The sequence below is a fragment of the Gopherus evgoodei genome, chromosome 4 (assembly GCF_007399415.2).
Source record: "Gopherus evgoodei ecotype Sinaloan lineage chromosome 4, rGopEvg1_v1.p, whole genome shotgun sequence".
Lineage (NCBI taxonomy): Eukaryota > Metazoa > Chordata > Testudines > Testudinidae > Gopherus > Gopherus evgoodei.
In genome coordinates, this window is record NC_044325.1 from 21,744,282 (window position 1) to 21,765,711 (window position 21,430).

Genomic DNA, 21,430 nt, shown 5'->3' on the forward strand with positions numbered 1-21,430 from the left:
GAAAGCTTGAGGGGTGGGAGAATGGTTCTCTCTCTTAATTATTAATTAATTAAAGCATTCCTATTGATACAGTTTACAAAATCAGGTAAGACCTAAAACCCAAATGCAGTAATACAGTGCCTAAACTACCTGACAATGTCCCTGTATATTTTATTTCTGCAGGCTGCAATTAAGCATCTAAGTCTGGTCTACATTTGCATATTTTTGAGAATTCTTCCACAACTGCGCTAGCACTAGTGCAACTCCACTGGTGGGAGTGCTAGTTTAGGCACTGCTTAGACACTTTTAATCCCTATACCATTAAAAAGTTCTTAAAAACAAACAGTGAAAAATTTCACCAAAAAAATAAAAATAAAAAAGTGATATAGTGGTTACACTTTCTGATTTTTTAACAACAGTGAACTATAACTTTTGATTTTTCCATTATACATGGAACCGACAGGATCAAGACTGGCATGCTGAAAATTAAACCAAGCTACTACTGTAGTTTTGGTTGGCTGGAACATATAGTACTGTTCTTCCATTCAGCAAACCTGCTATTTTTGCAAGCAGAGCAACATTCTAGAACATTTAATTGCCATTCCTGTGCACAGGAACAGAACTGACAGACAAAGCAGAGGGACAGTGCAAAATGCATGTAACTATATCACACAAATCCAAGGCTCTGGGGCTTTAATGTAGCATCTACGCAGAATATTTTGTATGTTATCCATGCTGTAGCCTTTGTTTTCAAGAATGTATCCGTTTTCCAGAATCAGTATGGAAATACACATTTAAGGTAAGTTTGGCAACGTTTAACCTGAGGAACTGTGTCCCATGTTAATAACAGACACTACCACACTTTTGGTGCAAATAAATTTTGCTAAAAAAAGCAAGGCAGTTCATTTTAAATTTATCCAGAGAACACAGTGTATGAGTTAAGGAAGGAGTAAATACCTTACTTTAAAAAACAGAATTCTGCATTTAAAAGCAAGTACCATCTAAAGCTACATTATTCTAAAAGTATAATAAGCAATCCTCTCAAGTTTTAGGGTGTTATGCAAGTTTCCATATGAAAAGCACTTCTGAAATAAAAAGAAAAACATTATTTGGGCAGTATGTATCAACATCTTTATGAAATCACATTTGAATATCCTGGAACAGTGACAAATCAAATAACCCAAAAGCTACAATAGACCTACACACAAAGGAAAGAAGTGAAAAGGCCGTTTCACATAAATATTAATGCTGCTAAAAGCCAAGGCACAACTCCTATGCCATACCTAACAAGTTTCTCTGAAGCTTCTTAACGTAAGACTATTGTTGCCTTACCTTTCCTCTGATTACAACTAGTCTTAGAAGCCCAACAAATTCTCAGGCTCTGATAATTAGTGTCTTCATCGCAAACCAGAGTTCGAGTCAAACAGAAATCAATGACTGCAATTTAAAACAAAACAAAACAAATAAAATAGTAGTTCAAGTACTGCAATTAGGACAAACATTTTTGCAATAAAACAAATATTGGTTGATTTTGTGTAGCCATAAAGGATAATCTTAAATGAAAAAAAACCCACAATGAATTGAAAGAAAGTGGGCTAAAGCTCTCTATATGCACAATTACACTTAGAATAGTCGGAAGTCTACAGTATAATTCCAAACTAGAATTCTAGTGTTTACTTTGAATTACAAAAGAAACTTAGAGCACACTGGATGACATACATACAAAGCAACCATTTCTGTATTTGGATATTTTATCCTAATACCTGTTTCATCTGCTAAATTTCTTTTACAAATAAAGCACTAACAATGTGAACGAAATAAGTAAATCACTTGTAAGAGATAAGATATAATGAGGATGCAGTATGGAGAATACCCACCAGCTCGTGATGTATATCTGTTACCTCCTGCAGGGGAACGTGCAGCTCATCCACTACTCTCTTGGTAAGATCCCAAAAGTTCTTAAAATCAGCTAGTAATGGAGGAGGGGTGTTACAGCCTCGTCTAGTGAAGACGAGAAGAAGCTTGCTGGAGGGGTAGCTTCCCCTTCAAGCCCTTCCTCCTGTTCTTCCAAAGCTCCTTCCTCCCCCGACTCATGGGCTTCAAACAGTGACACTGTAGGAGACAGTCTGGCAGACTCTCAGAGACATTAGATTCCCGTGAAGTATAGCATCCATAGGGGTTGACTCTGTGGGTGCCCCGGGGGTTGAAGCACCCACAGAGAAAAATGGTGGGTGCTAAGCACCCACCGGCAGCCCCCCATTAGCTTCGCCACTGTCCCTCAAGTGTCTGCCGCCCGCCAGCGGCCCCACCGATAAGCGCCTCCCCCATGCCCCCCTGCACCTCCCACCCTCTGCGATCAGCTGTTTTGCAGCATGCAGGCGGCTTTGGGAGAGAGGGCACGGTGTGCTGGGGGGGAGGGGCGGAAGAGGCAGGTTGGGAATGGAGTGGGGGAAGGACCTTGGAGGAAGGGGTGGAAAGGGGGCAGGGCCTGGAGCAGAGCCAGCGGTCAAGCACCTCCCCCCCCCCAAACACATTGGAAAGTCAGCACCTAGACAGGATCTGTATGACCATTGGGGGGGGGGTCATGGGGGCAGGGGGTCCCTAAGGAGGCCCATACCATGATTGCAGGTTAGCTCGATGGAACTGACGAGGCCCCTTGTACTATGATGGTGAGAGGCCAGGGAAATGAGATCCTCCTGGTCACTGTCAGACTCGTCAGTGGGTAAGGATGGTGCTGACTAGTGTTTGTGTATTATATAGCCTAATGTCGAGACGAATTCCAGCGGCCAGTATGTGTTCAGAACCAGGGCCCTGGTACCAAGTAATGAGGATTGCAAATCTTCCCAACTGTCACACTAGGGTACCGAACTTTTGCAGCACTGTTGGCTCACTTGGTGCCGCTGCAGAGGGTCTGTGGTACACAGTCACTACCAACGTCATCCTGTGCGCAGACCAGCACCCGAGGAAGATTAAACATTCTGCCAGTAGATTTCACCAACCTCTGATGATGGCAAAGGAATGGTGAGACTCTGGAATCTTAGGTTCCATTCCAGGCTGTGAAGGCACAGAACCTTATGGCTGTTTTTTTGGACTCTCCTCCCCCAACACTTCACCCCTTCATTACCATCCCATCAAACCTATCCTTGTCCCAGTCTTGCCTTTCGCTCACCCTTAGTTCCTTGTCCAAGTCCCACTCTCCACTCCTCAGGCTTCTTACCTGGCCAGTCCTAGTCTCTGCCTCAAGACTCCCTGTCCAAGTCCCAGTCTTCCTCCACTACTCCCAGTCACTTTCCCACCCTGACTCCTTGTTCCCATTCTCTTTGTCCAGCCAGTTTCAGTTCTCTCTCTCTCTCTCCCAGCTCCTCATCCCATCCATTTCTCCATTCCCTACCCCACACCCTCCAGTCATCAATCAGCTCCCACACATTTTCCCAATACCACTGGCTCCCTGACCCTTTTCTCTTTCGTTATCCAATTGCAATCATCCACCAATGGACTAAAATACCTCCCAAGTAACTTTTACAGTCTGTGTAGGGTGACAGAGGGAAGGACAGTAGGATGCACTTGCTGACTGAAGGATACCTATGCAGATAATCAACTGTCACCATCTAATTCAATTATACTTTTCCTTGGTTTCAGCTATCCAAAGAAACACCTTGGGGGAGCCTATGTCAATCTTTACCCCCATAGATGAAGGACAGCTTGGGATGCCAGGAGTTGGCTTTTATCTTTGTTCAAAGCAAGTCTGTATGAATTCAGAAATGTTGTTAAATCTCCAAATATTCTACTATGCTTCATCTATGGAGCAAACTCTGATCAAAATATATATTTCCTTTCCGACCTCAGAGCTGCTACCAACACTACCACGATGTGTCTGGATACTCGGAGCTGGCTGCAAGTCCAAGAGTAAGGAGTTGTAATCAAGTGTTGGGCTCATAAGCACAGTGAAGATATACCTGTGAGCTGCTAAGATGCGATATGAAGATATGCTTATTTCAAATCTATGGGAGAGAGAGAGTCCTCTTTGTCAATAGTTGCTTGCGTTGACCTGAAAGTCTCAATCATAAAGGGGCATCTTCACATAGCTTAAATGGTTCATGTCTAATGTTACTATCCACCACATGTAAGCATTTTTCCACAGCATAAAGATTCCTCTAACAGAGTTACTTAGGTTATTATGCCTTAAAGACATACCTATTGTTTTTACCTCTTCCACAATAATATCCACAAGCAGGAATACTATTTCAAGAGTCAGACACATTTTAAAAGCGCCATCACTACCTAACTCATATACAGCAGAGTAGGTCAATCTTAATTTCTTCTCTCTTTTCCTTGTTACCTTTAAAGAAAGTCTGTAAGAGAATCCCTGCTGCTGGGGGAGTGGAAGAGGGTGGAAATCTCACTGTCAAAGTTACTATATAGTACAGGCAGTGATAAACGACTTTTTCAATTGGTGATGGGAAGGACCAAAGTAGGGAAATGCAGGTGAAGTACATATAGGATACACTTATTCCTAATTACGATATAGAATACTCACCATATTTTACATCTGGAACTGTTACAGAGCTCTCAGCCATATTTGTAGATAGAATAATCTAGTTCAAGTCCAAAAAGAGAAAAAAAATATGCAAAGAAAAGTTCACCCATCTATATTAATATATGTACTTATATAGCTTTCCTTGGCAGGTAGGAAAAATTGTGAATGAAATAGAAATATTATATTTGTGTTTTGTGCTCTCTGCTATTTTCCAAAGTCATTTTCATCAGTATTGTGTCTAGACAATAAAAGATGTCACAGTACTTCAATTTTATTTTTCTGGCGCTTAAAAAAAATAAACCAAAGAGTGCTATAGTAAAAAAAAGTTTTGGAAATAGTTGTTGTAACTTCACAGTGCATGTATATTTTATGTTTTTAAACAGCAACTATTCAATAATCTAACAGCACTAGAAATCAAGAAGCTAACAAACATATGGCTTGATCCAGCATGGAGAACTGACACCCAGAAGCAGGAATCCACATCTGCAGTTCACTTTGCAGGAATAGGGCAATATACAATAATTTAATTATAACTTCATCAAGTCTATTATAGCCCCTATCCATTGTTTTTTAGCTGTGGTCAGTGTTAACAGCTAAAAAAATGAATTGAAGAAGGCTTTTCTGACCTACCAGAAAAGCGATCAGTTTCTAACTTGAACAAAGCTAGATTGCCGTTATACAGTTGTAGAAGAAGAGTAAAATTAAAGAATCAAAAGTTGGCTTATGTTTGATTAAGGATATATGTGTGTTGTAAAGGAGGCACCAATCAGCAAATAAAACAAGGCCATGAGAATAAGTAGTATTACTTGTAGTGTGGGAAGGATTTATGGTTTCTAAAGTAACTAATAAAACAAAGAGCTGCAGTAACAAGACAAAGGAAAATTGTCTTAAAAGAAAGAATCCCGAACCTTCCCACTGTTCTGCTAACAAACACAGAGTGGGGGAGAAGATAAGAAAGGAAAGGCCTTGGGAAGAAAAGAGGCTGTAAAAAGTATCTGAATTAAGACTGGAAATAAGGGTGAATTGTCTCAAATTGTTTTTTAGCTGAAGTCAGTGACATTACTTGTCTGTTAAAGAATATAAAAAGTAAACTCTTAAAGCAGTTCATTGCTAATACCTGCCTGACCATGTTGGAGCTGACCAAAATGGGTCTAAGCACCTGTGTTTAGTCCATTTGTAAGTATCTTGATCAAATGCTTTTGTTACTGTTTGGTTGTAGTAAATTGTATAAAAAGTCTAATAAGCACGTCCACAGCAGTCATATAAATACCATTTAGCCTTTGGATTTAATAAAGGAATTTATGCTTAAATTAGTGTTTGGTAGTTTCCCAGATAAACTCATAGACTCATAGAATTTAAGGTCAGAAGGGACCAATGTGATCATCTAGTCTGACCTCCTGCACAAAGCAGGCCACAGAACCCTACCCATCCACTTCTATAACAAACCCCTAACCTATGTCCGAGTTATTGAAGTCCTCAAATTGTGGTTTGAAGACCTCAAGCTGCAGAGAATCCACCAGCAAGTGACCCATGCCCCACGCTGCAGGGGAAGGTGAAAAATCTCCAGGGCATCTGCCAATCTGCCCTGGAGGAAAATTTCTTCCCGACCCCAATTATGGCGATCAGCTAAACTCTGAGCATGTGGGCAAGACTCACCAGCCAGCAGGAATGAATTCTCTGCAGTAACTCAGATCCCATCCCATCCAACATCCCATCACCGCCCACATGGCATACTTATCTGCTGCTAATCAATGATCAATTGCCAAACTCAAGCTATCCCATCACACCATCCCTTCCATAAACCTATCAAGCTTATTCTTAAAGCCAGATATGTCTTTTGCCCCCACTACTCCCCTTGGAAGGCTGTTCCAGAACTTCACTCCTCTAATGGTTAGAAACCACATCTCACTGTGGGAGAGGACTTTGGAGTTTAGTGACCAAGCTATGATACTCATTGAATAAATATATGTCCCAATAATGTTCAGTTACCTGTCTCAATACAGAATAATAGAAAATAGGAACTAGGACTGAAGGGACTTCAAGAAGTCATCTAGTCCATCCCCCTGCACTGAAGCATAAATTAGACCATCCCTGACAGGAGTTTGTTTAACCTGAGTTACAGGTTGCAATTTTCAAAGGCTACTGATAGATTAAGCTACATAACTCCCACTGAAATTAACGGGAGTTTGAGGTTAAATGCTCAAATTACTTCTGAAAATCAAACTCACTGGTTTGATTTCATTCTGTCGTGACATGGGACATTCCAGTTCTTAGCTTTTACTTTGAATTTAGCACTGTGTTTTTCAGCAAGTCACTTCATCTCCTAAAAACTTATTCTAGCCAAGACATTAGGTGGAACATAAAACACTGTTCATAAATGTTGCTATGCTAGGTACATAATCTGAATATGACTTTGTATCATATGCTTTAGAAAAATCAAAAAGACTGTTTTAACTGACAGTTAATTTGAGTTTCACAAGAACAAGACGTCTTTTTGTTCTTTATAAAACCAAGAATAAAAATTCACAATTATTTCAAATAGTAGTGATTCCACCAACAGTGATCTTAGGCAACATTAGCTGCTCAGGCTATGGCCAAAACCATCCACTTCTTTTATAAAAATTAAGCCATGTTTCAATACTTGCTTACTTTTCTGTAACCAGGAACTGGAGTCAAAAACACGTTATTCTGTTCTTCTAAAGTCACACTTGAATGGAGCAGATATACTTGCAACCTAGAGGAAATGCATCACTGTAACATCTGTATAGTGGTTCACAGTAGTCAGGGGCGTAATTACCCCACAATGTCTTTTGGGACTACAACTCACATAGCTGAAGGATTAATGTTAAAATACTCAACAGAAATTTAATGAAATTAAAACAGAACTGTACATATGAAAATATTTTACCACGTTACTCATTTTAACTTACCTTTTGTGAATCATGCTTGTGAGAAGTTCATGCATGTAATTCATTTCAGCCAAACCTAGGGGGGAATAAACAGCTGAGTTAAATTAAACATTTTGATGCTCACTCAGAACCAAAGAAGTTAATGATTTTATTCTAAAATGGATTCTCCTCATTTCTGCTTAATTCCTAATTCTGTTTCTATTTCTTTATCCCTTTTCATATACAATTACAACAGAGAGGTTAAATAGCAAAGATGCAATGAAAAGTGACTATAAAATTACATTACAAATAAAATGACAAACACACACCCCTACACTTACTATACGTGGAACAAGCAGTTCTACCCCATAATTAAAGTTGCCTGACACTATTCTTTATATTTCTTCCCCATGAGAAAGCTATATTGAAAGACAATTAAAGTTGTAAAGTCAATCACTGAAAATCTAGGATGCGACAGAATTAACTGTTGCCTGCTGTATTGCCATCTTTAATTGGATGATCACATAGTATTTTTCCACAGGACCTCTGCCTTGTATAGGGCATAGGAAAAACAGTGCTCACTGAATGGGTAGCTATTCAAGATTTCTTTTTATCCTCATCATTCAATGTTCAGCTCTATTCCTTATTCATACCACATCATCCAACCCTACACTGAACACTGCATTATTAGTTTCCATATGGGCTTTACTTTGACCCTCATATCCGTAGTGACCGAGTGCCTCACAAACAGAGATAAATTCATTGTCTTAGCCCCTGTGATCTAGGGAGGTATCCTCATTTTACAGATGAGGAACTAAAGAATAGAGATAAAGTCCAAAACTGTCAAGTGTCCACTAATTTGGGGTGCCCAAACTGAGATGCCCAGGCCCTGATTTTTCAAAGTTCTTAGCACTTATACCACTTAATATATTCAAACACAACTCCCATTTACTTTAGTTGAAACTGCTCAGCACTTCAGCAAATCAAGCCCTAGGTGTCAAAACTCAGCAGGAATGGCATATCATTTACCGGAGGTGATTTTTACCAGATAAAATCATTATTTTTACCACCTCATGAAAAACTTGTTAGTTCTAGCTTAAGGCATTTTCTATTTTAAAAGCCATTTTATTAATGCACACCGCATTACACTTGGTTTTAATTACATGTTCAAATTATGGTTACATAATGCAGTAGATTCATAGATTAATTTAGGGTTGCACAAATAAAAAGTAAAACTGCAGAGGGTATTTGTAATTATAATATTGAACACTGGAATGACAAATACATTGCCTCAGTCTTTAATGAGGCTAATGAGGCGTTTAGGGATAATGGTAGGATGACAAATGGGAATGAGGATGTTATACCAATTATATTAGACCAGTAAAAACCAGCAGGATCTTATTAAAGGGGACAAGACAAAGATGCCACATTTATTATGATAATTTGATTTATGACTAATAACTAATATCTTAATTCTTATACACACAAATACCTAATACCTATACACACACACACTTATCAGGTGTTCTGCAGCTGCTGCATAGTTACCAGTCCTGAAGATAGCTTAAGTTCATGGCTTGATTTTGCAGCTTGGGTTCATAGCTTGTGGCGGCTAACTGGCCAGGAAAGCCGGGCACAAGGCCGAGCTGGATCTCTGTTGGGCAGGAACCAATGTTCTTCCATGTTGGCAGCAGAATGTTACCCAGAGTCTCTCATCTCACCCTTCTTTTTTATAGGCTTTTAGTTTGGATTCAAAGTCTATAGGTCTTGCTGTGTCACGCTGCCTCTGGGTTTAGATTGATCACCCATCAATTGCAGGCGTGACTTTCAGCCTTGAACCTGGCTTTGATCTTCCTTCTGTTGTCCTTTTCTTTTTAGGGTGGATGCTTCTTACTTTGTTTAGGGCTGTTGTCTAGGTCTTCAGCCGTTGGTATTTGAACTTTATCTCATCAGGACAGGCTGGGGCTGGAGGTTGATTCCGTCATTCATACATACCTCATTCACAAATCTAAACTAAACTAATAAGATTACAGCAGGGTTTGCAAAAATGAAGGTTGGAGGAAGCTTTTACAAAATGGAGTGAGTGTTTTAAAATGGAGTTTGAATTACAATATAGAACAGAAGTTACAGTGTAGGCAAGTATAGTGAATGGTGAACAGAAGTTACATTAATAAAGTGAACAATTAAAAACAATTTCATTTATCAGTTCTACAAGGATATGGAGGTAGATATTACCACATCCGAGGTAGAAGCCAAACTCGAACAGTTTAATTGGACAAAATCGGAGGGCCCAGATAATCTTCATCCAAGAATATTAAACGAACTGGCACATGAAATTGCAAGCCCATTAGCAAGAATTTTTAATGAATCAGTAAACTCAGGTAGTACCGTACGACTGGAGAATTGCTAACATAGTTCCTATTTTTAAGAAAGGGAAAAAAAAGCGATCCATGTAACTATAGGCCTGTTAGTTTGACATCTGTAGTATGTAAAGTCTTGGAAAAAATTTTGAAGGAGAAAGTAGTTAAGGACATTGAGGTCAATGGTAATTGGGACAAAATACAACATGGTTTTACAAAAGGTAGATCGTGCCAAACCAACCTGATCTCCTTCTTTGAGAAGGTGACAGATTATTTAGACAAAGGAAACGCAGTGGATCTAATTTACCTTGATTTCAGTAAGGCATTTGATATGGTTCCACATGGGGAATTATTAGTTAAATTGGAAAAGATGGAGATCAATATGAAAACTGAAAGGTGGATAAGGAACTGGTTAAAGGGGAGACTCCAACACTGAAAGGTGAACTGTCAGGCTGGAAGGAGGTTACTAGTGGAGTTCCTCAGGGATCAGTTTTGGGACCAATCTTATTTAACCTTTTTATTACTGACCCTGGCACAAAAAGTGGGACTGTGCTAATAAAGTCTGCAGATGACACAAAGCTGGGAGGTATTGCTAACACAGAGAAGGACCAGGATATCATACAGGAAGATCTGGATGACCTTGTAAACTGGAGTAAAAGTAATAGGATGAAATTTAATAGTGAAAAGTGCAAGGTCATGCATTTAGGGATTAACAACAAGAATTTTAGTTATAATTTGGGGACACATCAGTTGGAAGTAACAGAGGAGGAGAAGGACCTCGGAGTATTGGTTGATCATAGGATGACTATGTGCTGCCAGTGTGATATGGCTGTTAAAAAACCTAATGCAGTTTTAGGATGCATCAGGCAAGGTATTTCCAGCAAAGATAAGGAGGTGTTAGTACCATTATACAAGGCACTGGTGAGGCCTCATCTGGAATACTGTGTGCAGTTCTGGTCTCCCATGTTTAAGAAGGATGAATTCAAACTGGAACAGGTACAGAGAAGGGCTACTAGGATGATCCAAGGAACGGAAAACCTATCTTATGAAAGGAGACTCAAAAAGCTTGGCTTATTTAGCCTAACCAAAAGGAGGCTGAGGGGGGATATGATTGCTCTTTATAAATATATCAGAGGGATAAATATTAGGGAGGGAGAGGAATTATTTAAGCTTAGTACCAATGTGGACACAAGAACAAATGGATATAAACTGGACACTAGGAAGTTTAGACTTGAAATTAGATGAAGGTTTCTAACCATTAGAGGAGTGAAGTTCTAGAACAGCCTTCCAAGGGGAGTAGTGGGGCCAAAAGACATATCTGGCTTTAAGACTAAGCTTGATAAGTTTATGGAGGGGATGGTATGATGAGATAGCCTAATTTTGGCATCTCCCACCACTGAGAACGGCTGAGCTCCATCCTCTTTGGAACCCCCCTTCAGGTAGTTGAAGGCTATCAAATCCCCCCTCACTCTTCTCTTCTGCAGATTAAACAAGCCCAGTTCCCTCAGCCCCTCCTCGTAAGTCATGTGCCCCAGCCCCCTGATCATTTTAATTGCCCTCTGCTGGACTCTCTCCATTTGTCACATCCCTTCTCTAGTGCTGGACCAAAACTGGATGCAATATTCCAGATGTGGCCTCACCAGTGCCAAATAGAGGAGAATAATCACTTCCCTCAATCTGCTGGCAATGCTCCTACTAATACAGCCCAATATGCCACTGGCCTTCCTAGCAACAAGGGCACACTGCTGACTCATATCCAGCTTCTCGTTCACGGTAATCCCCAGGTCCTTTCCTGCAGAAATGCTGATTAGCCAGTCAGTCCCCAGCCTGTAGCAGCCCATGGGATTCTTCCTTCTTAAGTGCAGGACTCTGCACTTGTCCTTCTTGAACTTCATCAGATTTCTTTCTCTTTTGGTCCAATCCTCCAATTTGTCTAGGTCACTGTGGACCCAGCAATTGGTTAAATAAGAAAAAGGACAGAGTGGACCTGTAGGTTCTAAAGTAGGGATCCCCAACGCAATGCCTGCAGGCATCATGGCACCTGCCAGGGCGTCTAAGTGTGCCCGCATACTGGCCGGGGGACAAGCATCTGCTGAAATTCCTCCGACAAGCGGTGGCATTTTGGTGGCAACGCCTCTGGATGATGCTGTTTGTCGGCAGCATTTCAGCGGTGACATCCATTGATGTTGCCGCTTGTCGGCGGCATTTCAGCAGATGCTCGTCTGCCACCACAGTCCTCCGCTGCTCATTGTCTGGCGCCTGCCAAACGAAAAAGGTTGAGGACAACTGCTCTAAAGTTTTACATAGTTTTATTTTTTAGTGCAGTTACGTAAAAAAAATTATTTTACATTTGCAAGTTGCACTTTCATGACAAACTGCACTACAGTACTTCAATGAGGTGAATTGAAAAATTTTTTACAGTGTAAATATTAGTAAAAATAATATAAAGTGAGCACTGTACACTTTGTATTCTGTCATAATTGAAATCAATATATTTGAAAATGTAGAAAACATCCAAAAATATTTAAATAAATGGTATTCTATTGTTTAACAGAGCGATTAAAACTGCAATTAATAGCAATTATTTTTAATCTCACAATTAATCACAATTAATATCTTTTAATCGTTTGACAGCCCTACATGTATTACTTGATACATGGCTTTTGTTTGGTAGTAGCTACACAACTAGATTCATACTTTTGGAAAGGCTAATGGGTGAGTTTAAGTTTTTCCAACTTAAATTGGTTCTTCAGAAACCAATACAGCCTCTTGTTCATTCATGCAGTGCTGTGTGGTCCCTGACACATTATTTATTAAATGCTTAAAATGTGCCAAGCAACATACAGGGGAAAAAAAAAAAAAAGACGCTCAGCTCCAACTTCAAGGATCTTGAAGGCTGGATATGAGGCACTACTCACCATACAGTCACATGAAGGAGCTGTGTAACCATTTTGAATGGAGAAACTGAATGCAGAATTTCAAGTATGACATGATTCACTATTTAACCCAGTAGCTGAAACAAAAAACATTTGGAGGGGAGGTGACGGGGGGGGGGGGGAAGGGTTGGTATCTTTTGCTATACTGCAACTTTATTTAAAAATTCTAAGATTAGAATAGATTATTTTACAAAGAAGGTTACTTTTTATTTGCTGCCATGTTCATACAGGGTTGGGTAAAATGGAAGACTGATATATGTACTGATGTTCATGTTATCAATTAGAGGAAGAGTGATGTCAGAGAAAAAAGATGCAATTTCAATACACACTAACAAGCTGCATCCCCCCTCAACAAAACCACAACAAGAAAAGGTCAGTACCCACCTGGCAGAAACACCAACACACTGCCACGCTCTGACATAAGGCCCAAATTTTTCTTCTCCCTAATATCAAAAATATATTTTAATTAATTTCATACTTCACTAACCTCAACCTATGATGTTTCAGTTCCCTAAAAAACAGTTTATCTTGTAAGAGTTAATAGAAGTGCACTTTTCCTATCAGCTGTGCTATTTAAGTTCACTGAAGAGACATGATACAAAACATCACCTAAAGCTATATTTTTCATAAAACATGTACATAAATACTGAAAGCAAACCTGCTCCATGGCCTTTAGAACTACATCACATGCAGAAGTACTCCTGTTTCCCTTGCATCAAAATTGTGTTATATAAAAATCTCTCTCTCTGATATCACTACTTGAGAATTAGCTAAAAATTTGTGAAGCACAAACTCTATCCTTACTTTAAAAAAATGCTATGTTAGATAGCTCTAACAAAAAAAGTTTCCTATTATAAGAAGCATGTAACGGTAAGGAAAATTGCAAAGCTACAACTGAATGAGTCAGTTTTACAATAGCAAACAAAAGGAATCCTTTCATTTCATAAGCACTGATAAGTTAAGCCATGACATGAACTGCTAGAGACATCACTCTGCTTAAGCCTGTGTGTGACAGAGACAAGAGGCCACAATCAATTTAATGTAATACAAAAATCTTATACTTGGTAGCAGTAACTTCATACTGTTGTAACGTATTCTGTAAATGTAGCATGAAAATCACTATTCCCTTACTGTACATATAAACGTTTTATTTATAGCAATACCAGAAATGTTCATTTTCACTAGAGGGTAGTAATGTCTCTTTCTATTATGAGCAGTTCCCTTTCTGAAATTAAAAACTACAATAATAAATATACTAATATTGGTCATGAGAACATTTTGTATGGTGCTTTTGACTAGTCTTCTAAAACAGTCCAACAAAGCAGCACTATAGGGTGTATTCAGTTCCTCAGAAAAAAATAAGATCAAAATAATCCTCATAATGAAAGTGATAAATGAGCAGCATACTTATCACATTAACATCCCCATCAACACTTACGTTTTATAGTGCAATCTGGTACAGTTTAGTTTCATGATTTTTTTCTAAAATGTCAAAAGCTTACATAACATTAAAAAAAGCTTTCAGTCTAAAAATTAAAGCTATTTCTTCAGTACATATTTACAACTTCGTAAAAAAAATCAGCACGACAGAAAAGTGTAGCTTTAAGTTGTTATTCAGCACTAGAAAAAGTTCTACTAGCTTTAGATTTTTTTTAACCACATTCCTGCAGATACTGAATACCAATTTACAAAATGCTACAGAGCACGACAAATGAAATTGCCTTAATCTGTTCTACACTCTAACCTAATATGCACATTAAGCATGAAAGTCTGAAAAATACAAACAAGAAAAGACATCAGCCTTCATTGGTTCTTATATAACAACACTTTCCTTCATTCCCTTGTTAATCAATCCAAGTTCTGCGTCTTTGCTTCATATAAAGAACATTCAATCCCAGCCTGCAGCAAGAGTCTATTAAGTTTTCAACTGACATAGCTTTAATGGTCACTTACACATTGTGCCCTGCCGTGTATTTTAAAAAATTCAAGAAATTCAATAAAAGCTACAAGGGGTCTAAATACAATTAATGTGAACAGAAATCACACCAATAAGTCATCATTCAAGACAAAAGGAGGAAAAGTGCAAAAAATAAAAGCCACATCAGAATTGCAATATAGGTACTCCAAAGAATCATATTCCCGAATTCAACTTTCATTTTGACTGAGAGTCACAAGTTCTTCACAAACAGACCTGGAGTACATCTTACCCACTTTCCTTCATTTCCAACTCATCAAACAGTTGAATCAGAGAGACTGCAACTTCATACATTTCTTTAGCAATCATTGGTTCATCAAAGATTTGAGGAGAAACCTAGAGGGAGGGGAAAAAAACTTGATGTTAACATATTGACATGTAACACTAATACTTTCAAGCCTAAACATTGGCAATCTACTCACAAACACTTTCTCAGTTCAAAATTAAACTAGCACCTGACCTGAATTCTTTCAAATTTCCTTGAATGTATTAAAACCATTCCAATAGAGAAGACACTAAAGTCAACCTGAAACTTTACACGGAACTTAGTCTACTCAGAGGGATGAACTTTTGATTCCCACAACTGATCTTATTGAATACATTATTTCTTCAGACATTTTGCACGCATTACAGCATTGTTCAACACCTACTGGGGTACATCAGTTTTAAAAAAAATACTAAAGATGTTCCGTGTAACAGTTACCTACGTAGGATAAGCACGATCAACTCCCAATTTCCAGTAAAGTTTGCAGGTCATGACAGATAAGGCTGCAAGATCCAAAAGGATGATGGAATGCATCGATTCACCCTCATACTAGGAGAGGAATAATCCCTGTCAGAATTCCTATAGGAAGTGCAGTTCCACATGAGCAACACAGGACTGTGTTATGTTTGTGCTGGCCCCATCTGGCACTTAAAGCTATATTTCTTTTTACAGAAGTATTAGTGATCAGGACTTTTTTCTTATCTCCTCCTTTTTTGCTGCAGTCTGCTGCAAAGGCCAGACTATAAATTAGTTTCATCTCAAAACAATTTATTTAAGACTGTTGACTTTTTGCAAGTTAAAACGTTACTTGGCTTTGCAGAGTCCTCTGAAAGACCTGTTCAAGAGGTAATTAAGAATCAGCAGTTAAGTAGACTGAGATTTGTGTTAGCTGCTCAAGAGATCACCACCTCAAAACCAGCCTACGCTGGCTCCACCTCCATCAAGTCACTGCGTGCATCCACCTGATCAAACTGGTCCTGTCAACACTGGTTCTCCCCTTGTGAGGTAACTCCAGTCTCTTCATGTGTCACTATATAATGCTTGCATCTGTAATTTTCACTCCATGCATATGAAGAAGTGAGGTTTTTTACCCATGAAAGCTTAAGTCCAAATAAAACTGTTAATCTTTAAGGTGTCACTGGACTCCTTGTCATTTCATCATGGACACGCATACATATGGCATGCCTTCTAAAACCTGAATGCCAAGCCACACTCCCCTCTTCTTATTTAAATCCACTCTTAACCGTGCTTCTGTACTACCATCTAAAATAGTGGTTTACAACCTGTGGTCCACAGACTCATGAGGGTCCTCAGACTATGTCTAAGACTTCCAAAGTGCTCCGTACCTCCATTTGATATTTTGTTGGCGTCCGCAAATGAAAAAAGATTGAAAACCACTGATCTACAAGAACTAGAATAATTTAAAAAGAAACTAAAAAGCTCAGGTTCCACTGCGTATCAGTAAAAATACATATGCCAGAACTGAGTCTCCATATGATCCTATTACTATAATCAGTTTCCTTCTTTACCTCTCTGTCCATTATCCACCCAATGCTTCACATCTTAAAAAAGAATATGACGATGACCAAAGTTGTGGGTTTCTTTTATACATGTCCTAAGCAGCTAGCATGTTTTGGTGTTGTGAAATAAGTCAGTCAATCTCTGGGAGAGCCTCTGGCATCCCATACTTCTCATCACAGCCACTGGGTTTTTGGTCTTCTTCAAGCTACTCTTTCCCAGACTACCCCTAAATGTTGTACTCTCAGTCTTTTCACTGGCCACATGTACTGTAATCATACATCCTAGACTAGTAGTGCACTTGACCCAGGACTCTGCTTTCAAAGCATGTTCACTCAATCTTCAACCTCCACAACCATCTCCATCTGGCTCACTCTTGACTTTTCTGACTGAAATGCTTCATTAGACATTTGTCCAAATTTTCTCATTGTCAAAGTCACTTAACACAACCCTGAAAAAATGGGAGGCTTGAGTGCCTCTTTTCCACAGCCTCTTCCTTCTTATGAACTTTGCGAGCCCTGGAACTCATGCTCCAAGGCACACTATATTCTCTCTCCAATTACCAGACCCATCCAGTTTTGTTCATTTGGTCAGCAAATATACCTTTTCAGTATTCAACTTCCTTTAACAGCTGCTTAACACTCTCAAGGAATGCTTTGTCACTATGGGTATGTGCAACTCATGTAGGCACACCCATAGTGACAAAGCACTGGTAAAAGTGTACGCAGCTGTCAAAGGAAGTTGAATAGTGAAGACGAATATTTGCCAACCACAGAAACAAAACTGGCTAGGCCTGGTCACGACAGAGAGAGAACAGTGCGTCTTGGCACATGAGTTTGCAGGCATTCCAAAGCCAGTTTTGATCTAGCTTCACACTTCTCAAACTCTGGCTCAGGACCCCAAAGTGAGTCGTGACCCTACTTTAATAGGGTTGTCAAGGCTGGCGGTAAACTTGCGGGGGCCCAGGGCTGAAGTCAAAGCCCAAGCCCCGCCTCACCCGCCCAGGGCTGAGGCTCAGGCTTCAGTCACCTCACATTGTGCTGAAGGCAGGGCTCAGGTTTCAGACCCCAATGCTGGGGTTGTTGACGGACATAAATCCACACTGTGTAGGGGTCAAGCATAGGAGTCTATTACGCAGAGCCCTGGCGGACTGTTACCTTGCTTATTAGGCTCAGAGACACTGTTAATCAATTGATTACAATAGAATATATAGATTTTTCATGGGCAGGGGAAAGTGACGGGGTAGGCAGTTTTACACCTAATAGGTGTAAAACCTGATAGGTTCTGTAGCAAGACAAGATAGCACAGTGGCCAGTGGTTAACAGGTTACATAGTGTCTCCGCCCATGGTCTTAAGTTAGCAAGCTAACATTTAATTAATACTTTGATAAAATGTTATTAGTATAAAATATATATGTTGAATTCTGATTTGGGGTCTATAGGAATGGAGTAACTCCTTTGATTGTCCAACAGGTACATATCTAGGAGTTAAAGCAAAAGAAACAGGAAAGTATATGGCAATAAAGATTGTCTTCTGTGTGTCTAAAGGCAGTCATTGGTCCCTTGGAAGGGGAGGTGGGAGGTTGCCATATCTTATACTGACATGTGCCAACTTTTCATAAACTCTAGGTTCGATCTGTGGGAAGAACATCTCCCTACAGAAGAAACTAACAATAGGAACAGGGATTCTTTGTTTAATTTGCAACTTTGAATAAGACACAATTATTTAGTTCTTAGCTCCAACATCTGGCAATTTGCTGACTCATCTTATTTTAGCAAAACAAGATTATCTGTTAACCCCAGCTTTCTCTTAGCTGATTACTGTTTGCTAGGCCTCTGGTCTCTTGACTGTATTCTGGACTTTGGGTCTGAAAAAGAGCTGGCACAATCTATATACCTGGCTGTTATATAAATGCGCATGGATTTTAACCCTTCAGTTGTATAGTATTTTTTGTTGTCAGAAGGGGGTCACGGCGCAATGATGTTTGAGAACCACTGATCAGCTAGACAACAACTAGCTCAAACAACAATAGTAGTGTAGCCATGGCAGCAGCTAACCGCTCAAGTATATATCCAGGGTCCTGAGTAGGGTTATATTCAGGAGGCTGGTTCATGCGCTTCTGTCCCTGCTGCCACAGATAACTGCTGTTGTCACTCAAGTTAGCGGTGATCTAGCCAGATGAAATCTACATCAAGAATCCCTACAGGAGCTGCAATTGCATCTCCTGATTGCGAACTACACATATCCTGAATTACAGCCTCATCTATCCTTGGACTTCTCCTCTTGTTGTTACCACCAGTCCAACTATTCCAGTGGCAGTATCAGTGGGAATGCTAGAGAAGTCAAGGAACCGGCATTCTAAGCACTGCATCCTCTAAACCTGGATTATGTGACACTGATTAAAAAGCAGCGTCCATCATGGAAATACACCCACTGTGGCTGCCACTGGGAGAGAAAAACCAATTATAGCAATGGTGGAATAAGTTAGGGAAAAAGCGAATGTTAAATGAAGCCAAAATACAGTAACAAGACAGTGCTGGACAGTTAAGAAGCTGGCAGTGGAAGCTGAGAGACAGAGGAATATTTGGTGAGAATATAAACAAAACTTGGATAGTCTGAGTGTAAAGAACAGAGTAAGGACATATTTATCACTTGTTCACATTCTACTTCACTTCTACCGGTATAAAACTAGAATTATTAAAAAAAATTCAGACTGAACAGTCACATCAGGACACAAGCACATACTGTATGAACTTTGTGAATGCTGTAACTAGGACTTGAAGAATTTAACTTTTCCACTGAGGTTTATTTAGTTTCTTGAAATATAAGGGTATAGTGATTTTTTTTTTAAATCAACTTAATTTCAATGGCTTTGGTATGAAGTTGTACCTTTCTTTGTGGACTTCATGTTCAATGAGGACTTGCTCTCCCCTGGCTGCTTGAATTTAAGATGTTGCTTTTTGAACTCTCTGCTTGAACAGCTTTCAAATTGGTCTTTTCACTTTGTCAGAGCTACTGCAGCTCCCTTTGCTATTCCTCAACATGACAAGACTGCCACACAGCCCATAAAAAGGTAACAATATGATCATGCATAAAATCCATCAGTACTAACATAGATGAGTGAAATAACCCATCAAAAAACAGAACTGATTTTGATATATACACTTCACTGTCTGACATCTGGATTCTAGAAATTCAGTCCAAAACACACACAAAAGAGTCACTCCCATAAAAAGAAATGAGGGACTTCACTACTGATCTTTTACCAAATACGAATTTCTCACACAAAACTTTAAATGACAAAGCTTTCACTGCAAATAACGTATACGACTTTTTTTCAAAGGAAACATTCTTAAAAGTTATTCATTAGAAACAGGGAAGAACAAAGGCAGGTGGCAGTGCAGGCTTTCTGGTGTCCAGCTGCTTACAAAATGCACTGCAACACTCCAACTAACATCTCAAAATATAATAGTATAAGACTGAAAGAAGCCACTATGTGCCACTGATGTGACATGAAGACTACATGCCTACAATTCAAGTTAGGGGTGCGATTCCCAGCTCTTATGGACATACTTATGCTATCTCTCGTTGAGTTAGCATGCTAACGGTGGTAGTAAAGCTGGAGCAGCACAGGGAGCAACAAGCATCAGCACAGGCTAGTTTAATCAAGTATGTATCCATGGGGGTCTAGGTGAGTTTGTATTCAGGCCAGCTAGCCCATGCCACTACTTACCACTGCCCGTGTTACCATGGCTACCCTAGTTCAATGAGAGCTAGTGTGAGCATGTCTACATGAGCCAGGAATTACACTCCTAGTTCCAAATGTAGATGGAGCCTTAGATCATAAGGAGTATGAGAAACACAGAAGTGAACTGACAGGGAGCACCTTCACTTGCCACATTTAAAAAGGAACTGCTTGGAACATTTAGAGGGTGGTATTTATGCTCTGCATGGACACTGGCTTATTTATTGCCCACTGCCATCTAAGATAAAAAAATCTTTGCGAGAAGGAGTTCCACTGGCCTAGTACCAACAACCCAACACCCAGGAGCAAGTCCTGGTAGAGTCAACCTTTGGACTGTGACATTCCCCTCTGGTGTTATCCAAACCAGTGAGCTACTAAGTCACTCCAATCCTTGACTCTGGGAGCCAGCCTTTATCCTGCTCTGCTGTGAGAACCCCCACTCCTGGGCTGTAAGCTTCTCCTTGGATTGTGCAACCGAATGACACTAGCCAATATCTCCGGTCCCAAACACAACCCTAGGAACCTCCCTCTTGCAGTGTCCGTTATGTCCACTGGACACTGCAAGCTTATACGAGTTCGTCAGTTTAACAAATAAATTGATATGCACCAGGCTTTTTATCCCAAGGGGAGTCTCCGACATGCTTCAAACAAAACACACTGCTTCAGGTAGAATAAACAAACAGATTTATTAACTACAAAGATAGATTTTAAGTGATTGTAACTCAAAGCACGATAAGTCGGCTTTGGTCAAATGAAATAAAAGCAAAACGCATTCCAAGCTGATCTTAACACTTTCAATGCCCTTACAAAACTTAGATACTTTTCACCACAGGCTGGCTGGTTGCCCTTCAGCCAGGCTCTCCCCTCTGATCAGTGCTTCAGCCGCTTGGTGATGATGTCTGTAGATGGAGGTGGAAGAAAGATTACGAGCCTGGCAAACATCTCTCCCTTTTCTCATGTTCTTTCTTCCCTCTTGGCTTTGCCTTGCCCCTTCAGAGTCAGCTGAGCATTACCTCATCACAATCCCAAACTGACCAAAGGAAGGGGGATGACTCACTCGAGAATCCAACAGATCCTTAGTTGCTGCTTAGGCCAGTGTCCTTTGTTCCTGTGAGGCAGGGCTGAGTTTGTTGCATACATGCCCTGATGAGGTATGAACTGCCCCTCTGCCCTTGGGAGAGTTTTTGCCTTGGCTTGATTTAAGCCACGAGGACACATTTTCAGCCT

The 21,430-nt window shown here is 39.9% G+C and overlaps 1 protein-coding gene across 1 annotated transcript in view; it reads right to left on the minus strand.

The window, feature by feature from the left end:
- The window catches only part of TDRD9 (tudor domain containing 9), a 148,558-nt gene that overhangs the window by 70,425 nt on the left and 56,703 nt on the right, over positions 1-21,430 (minus strand). The window contains 6 exon segments of the mRNA XM_030558641.1: positions 1,312-1,416; positions 4,517-4,574; positions 7,166-7,250; positions 7,447-7,501; positions 13,085-13,143; positions 14,908-15,011. Of these exon segments, the coding sequence (XP_030414501.1) occupies positions 1,312-1,416; positions 4,517-4,574; positions 7,166-7,250; positions 7,447-7,501; positions 13,085-13,143; positions 14,908-15,011 (466 nt within the window).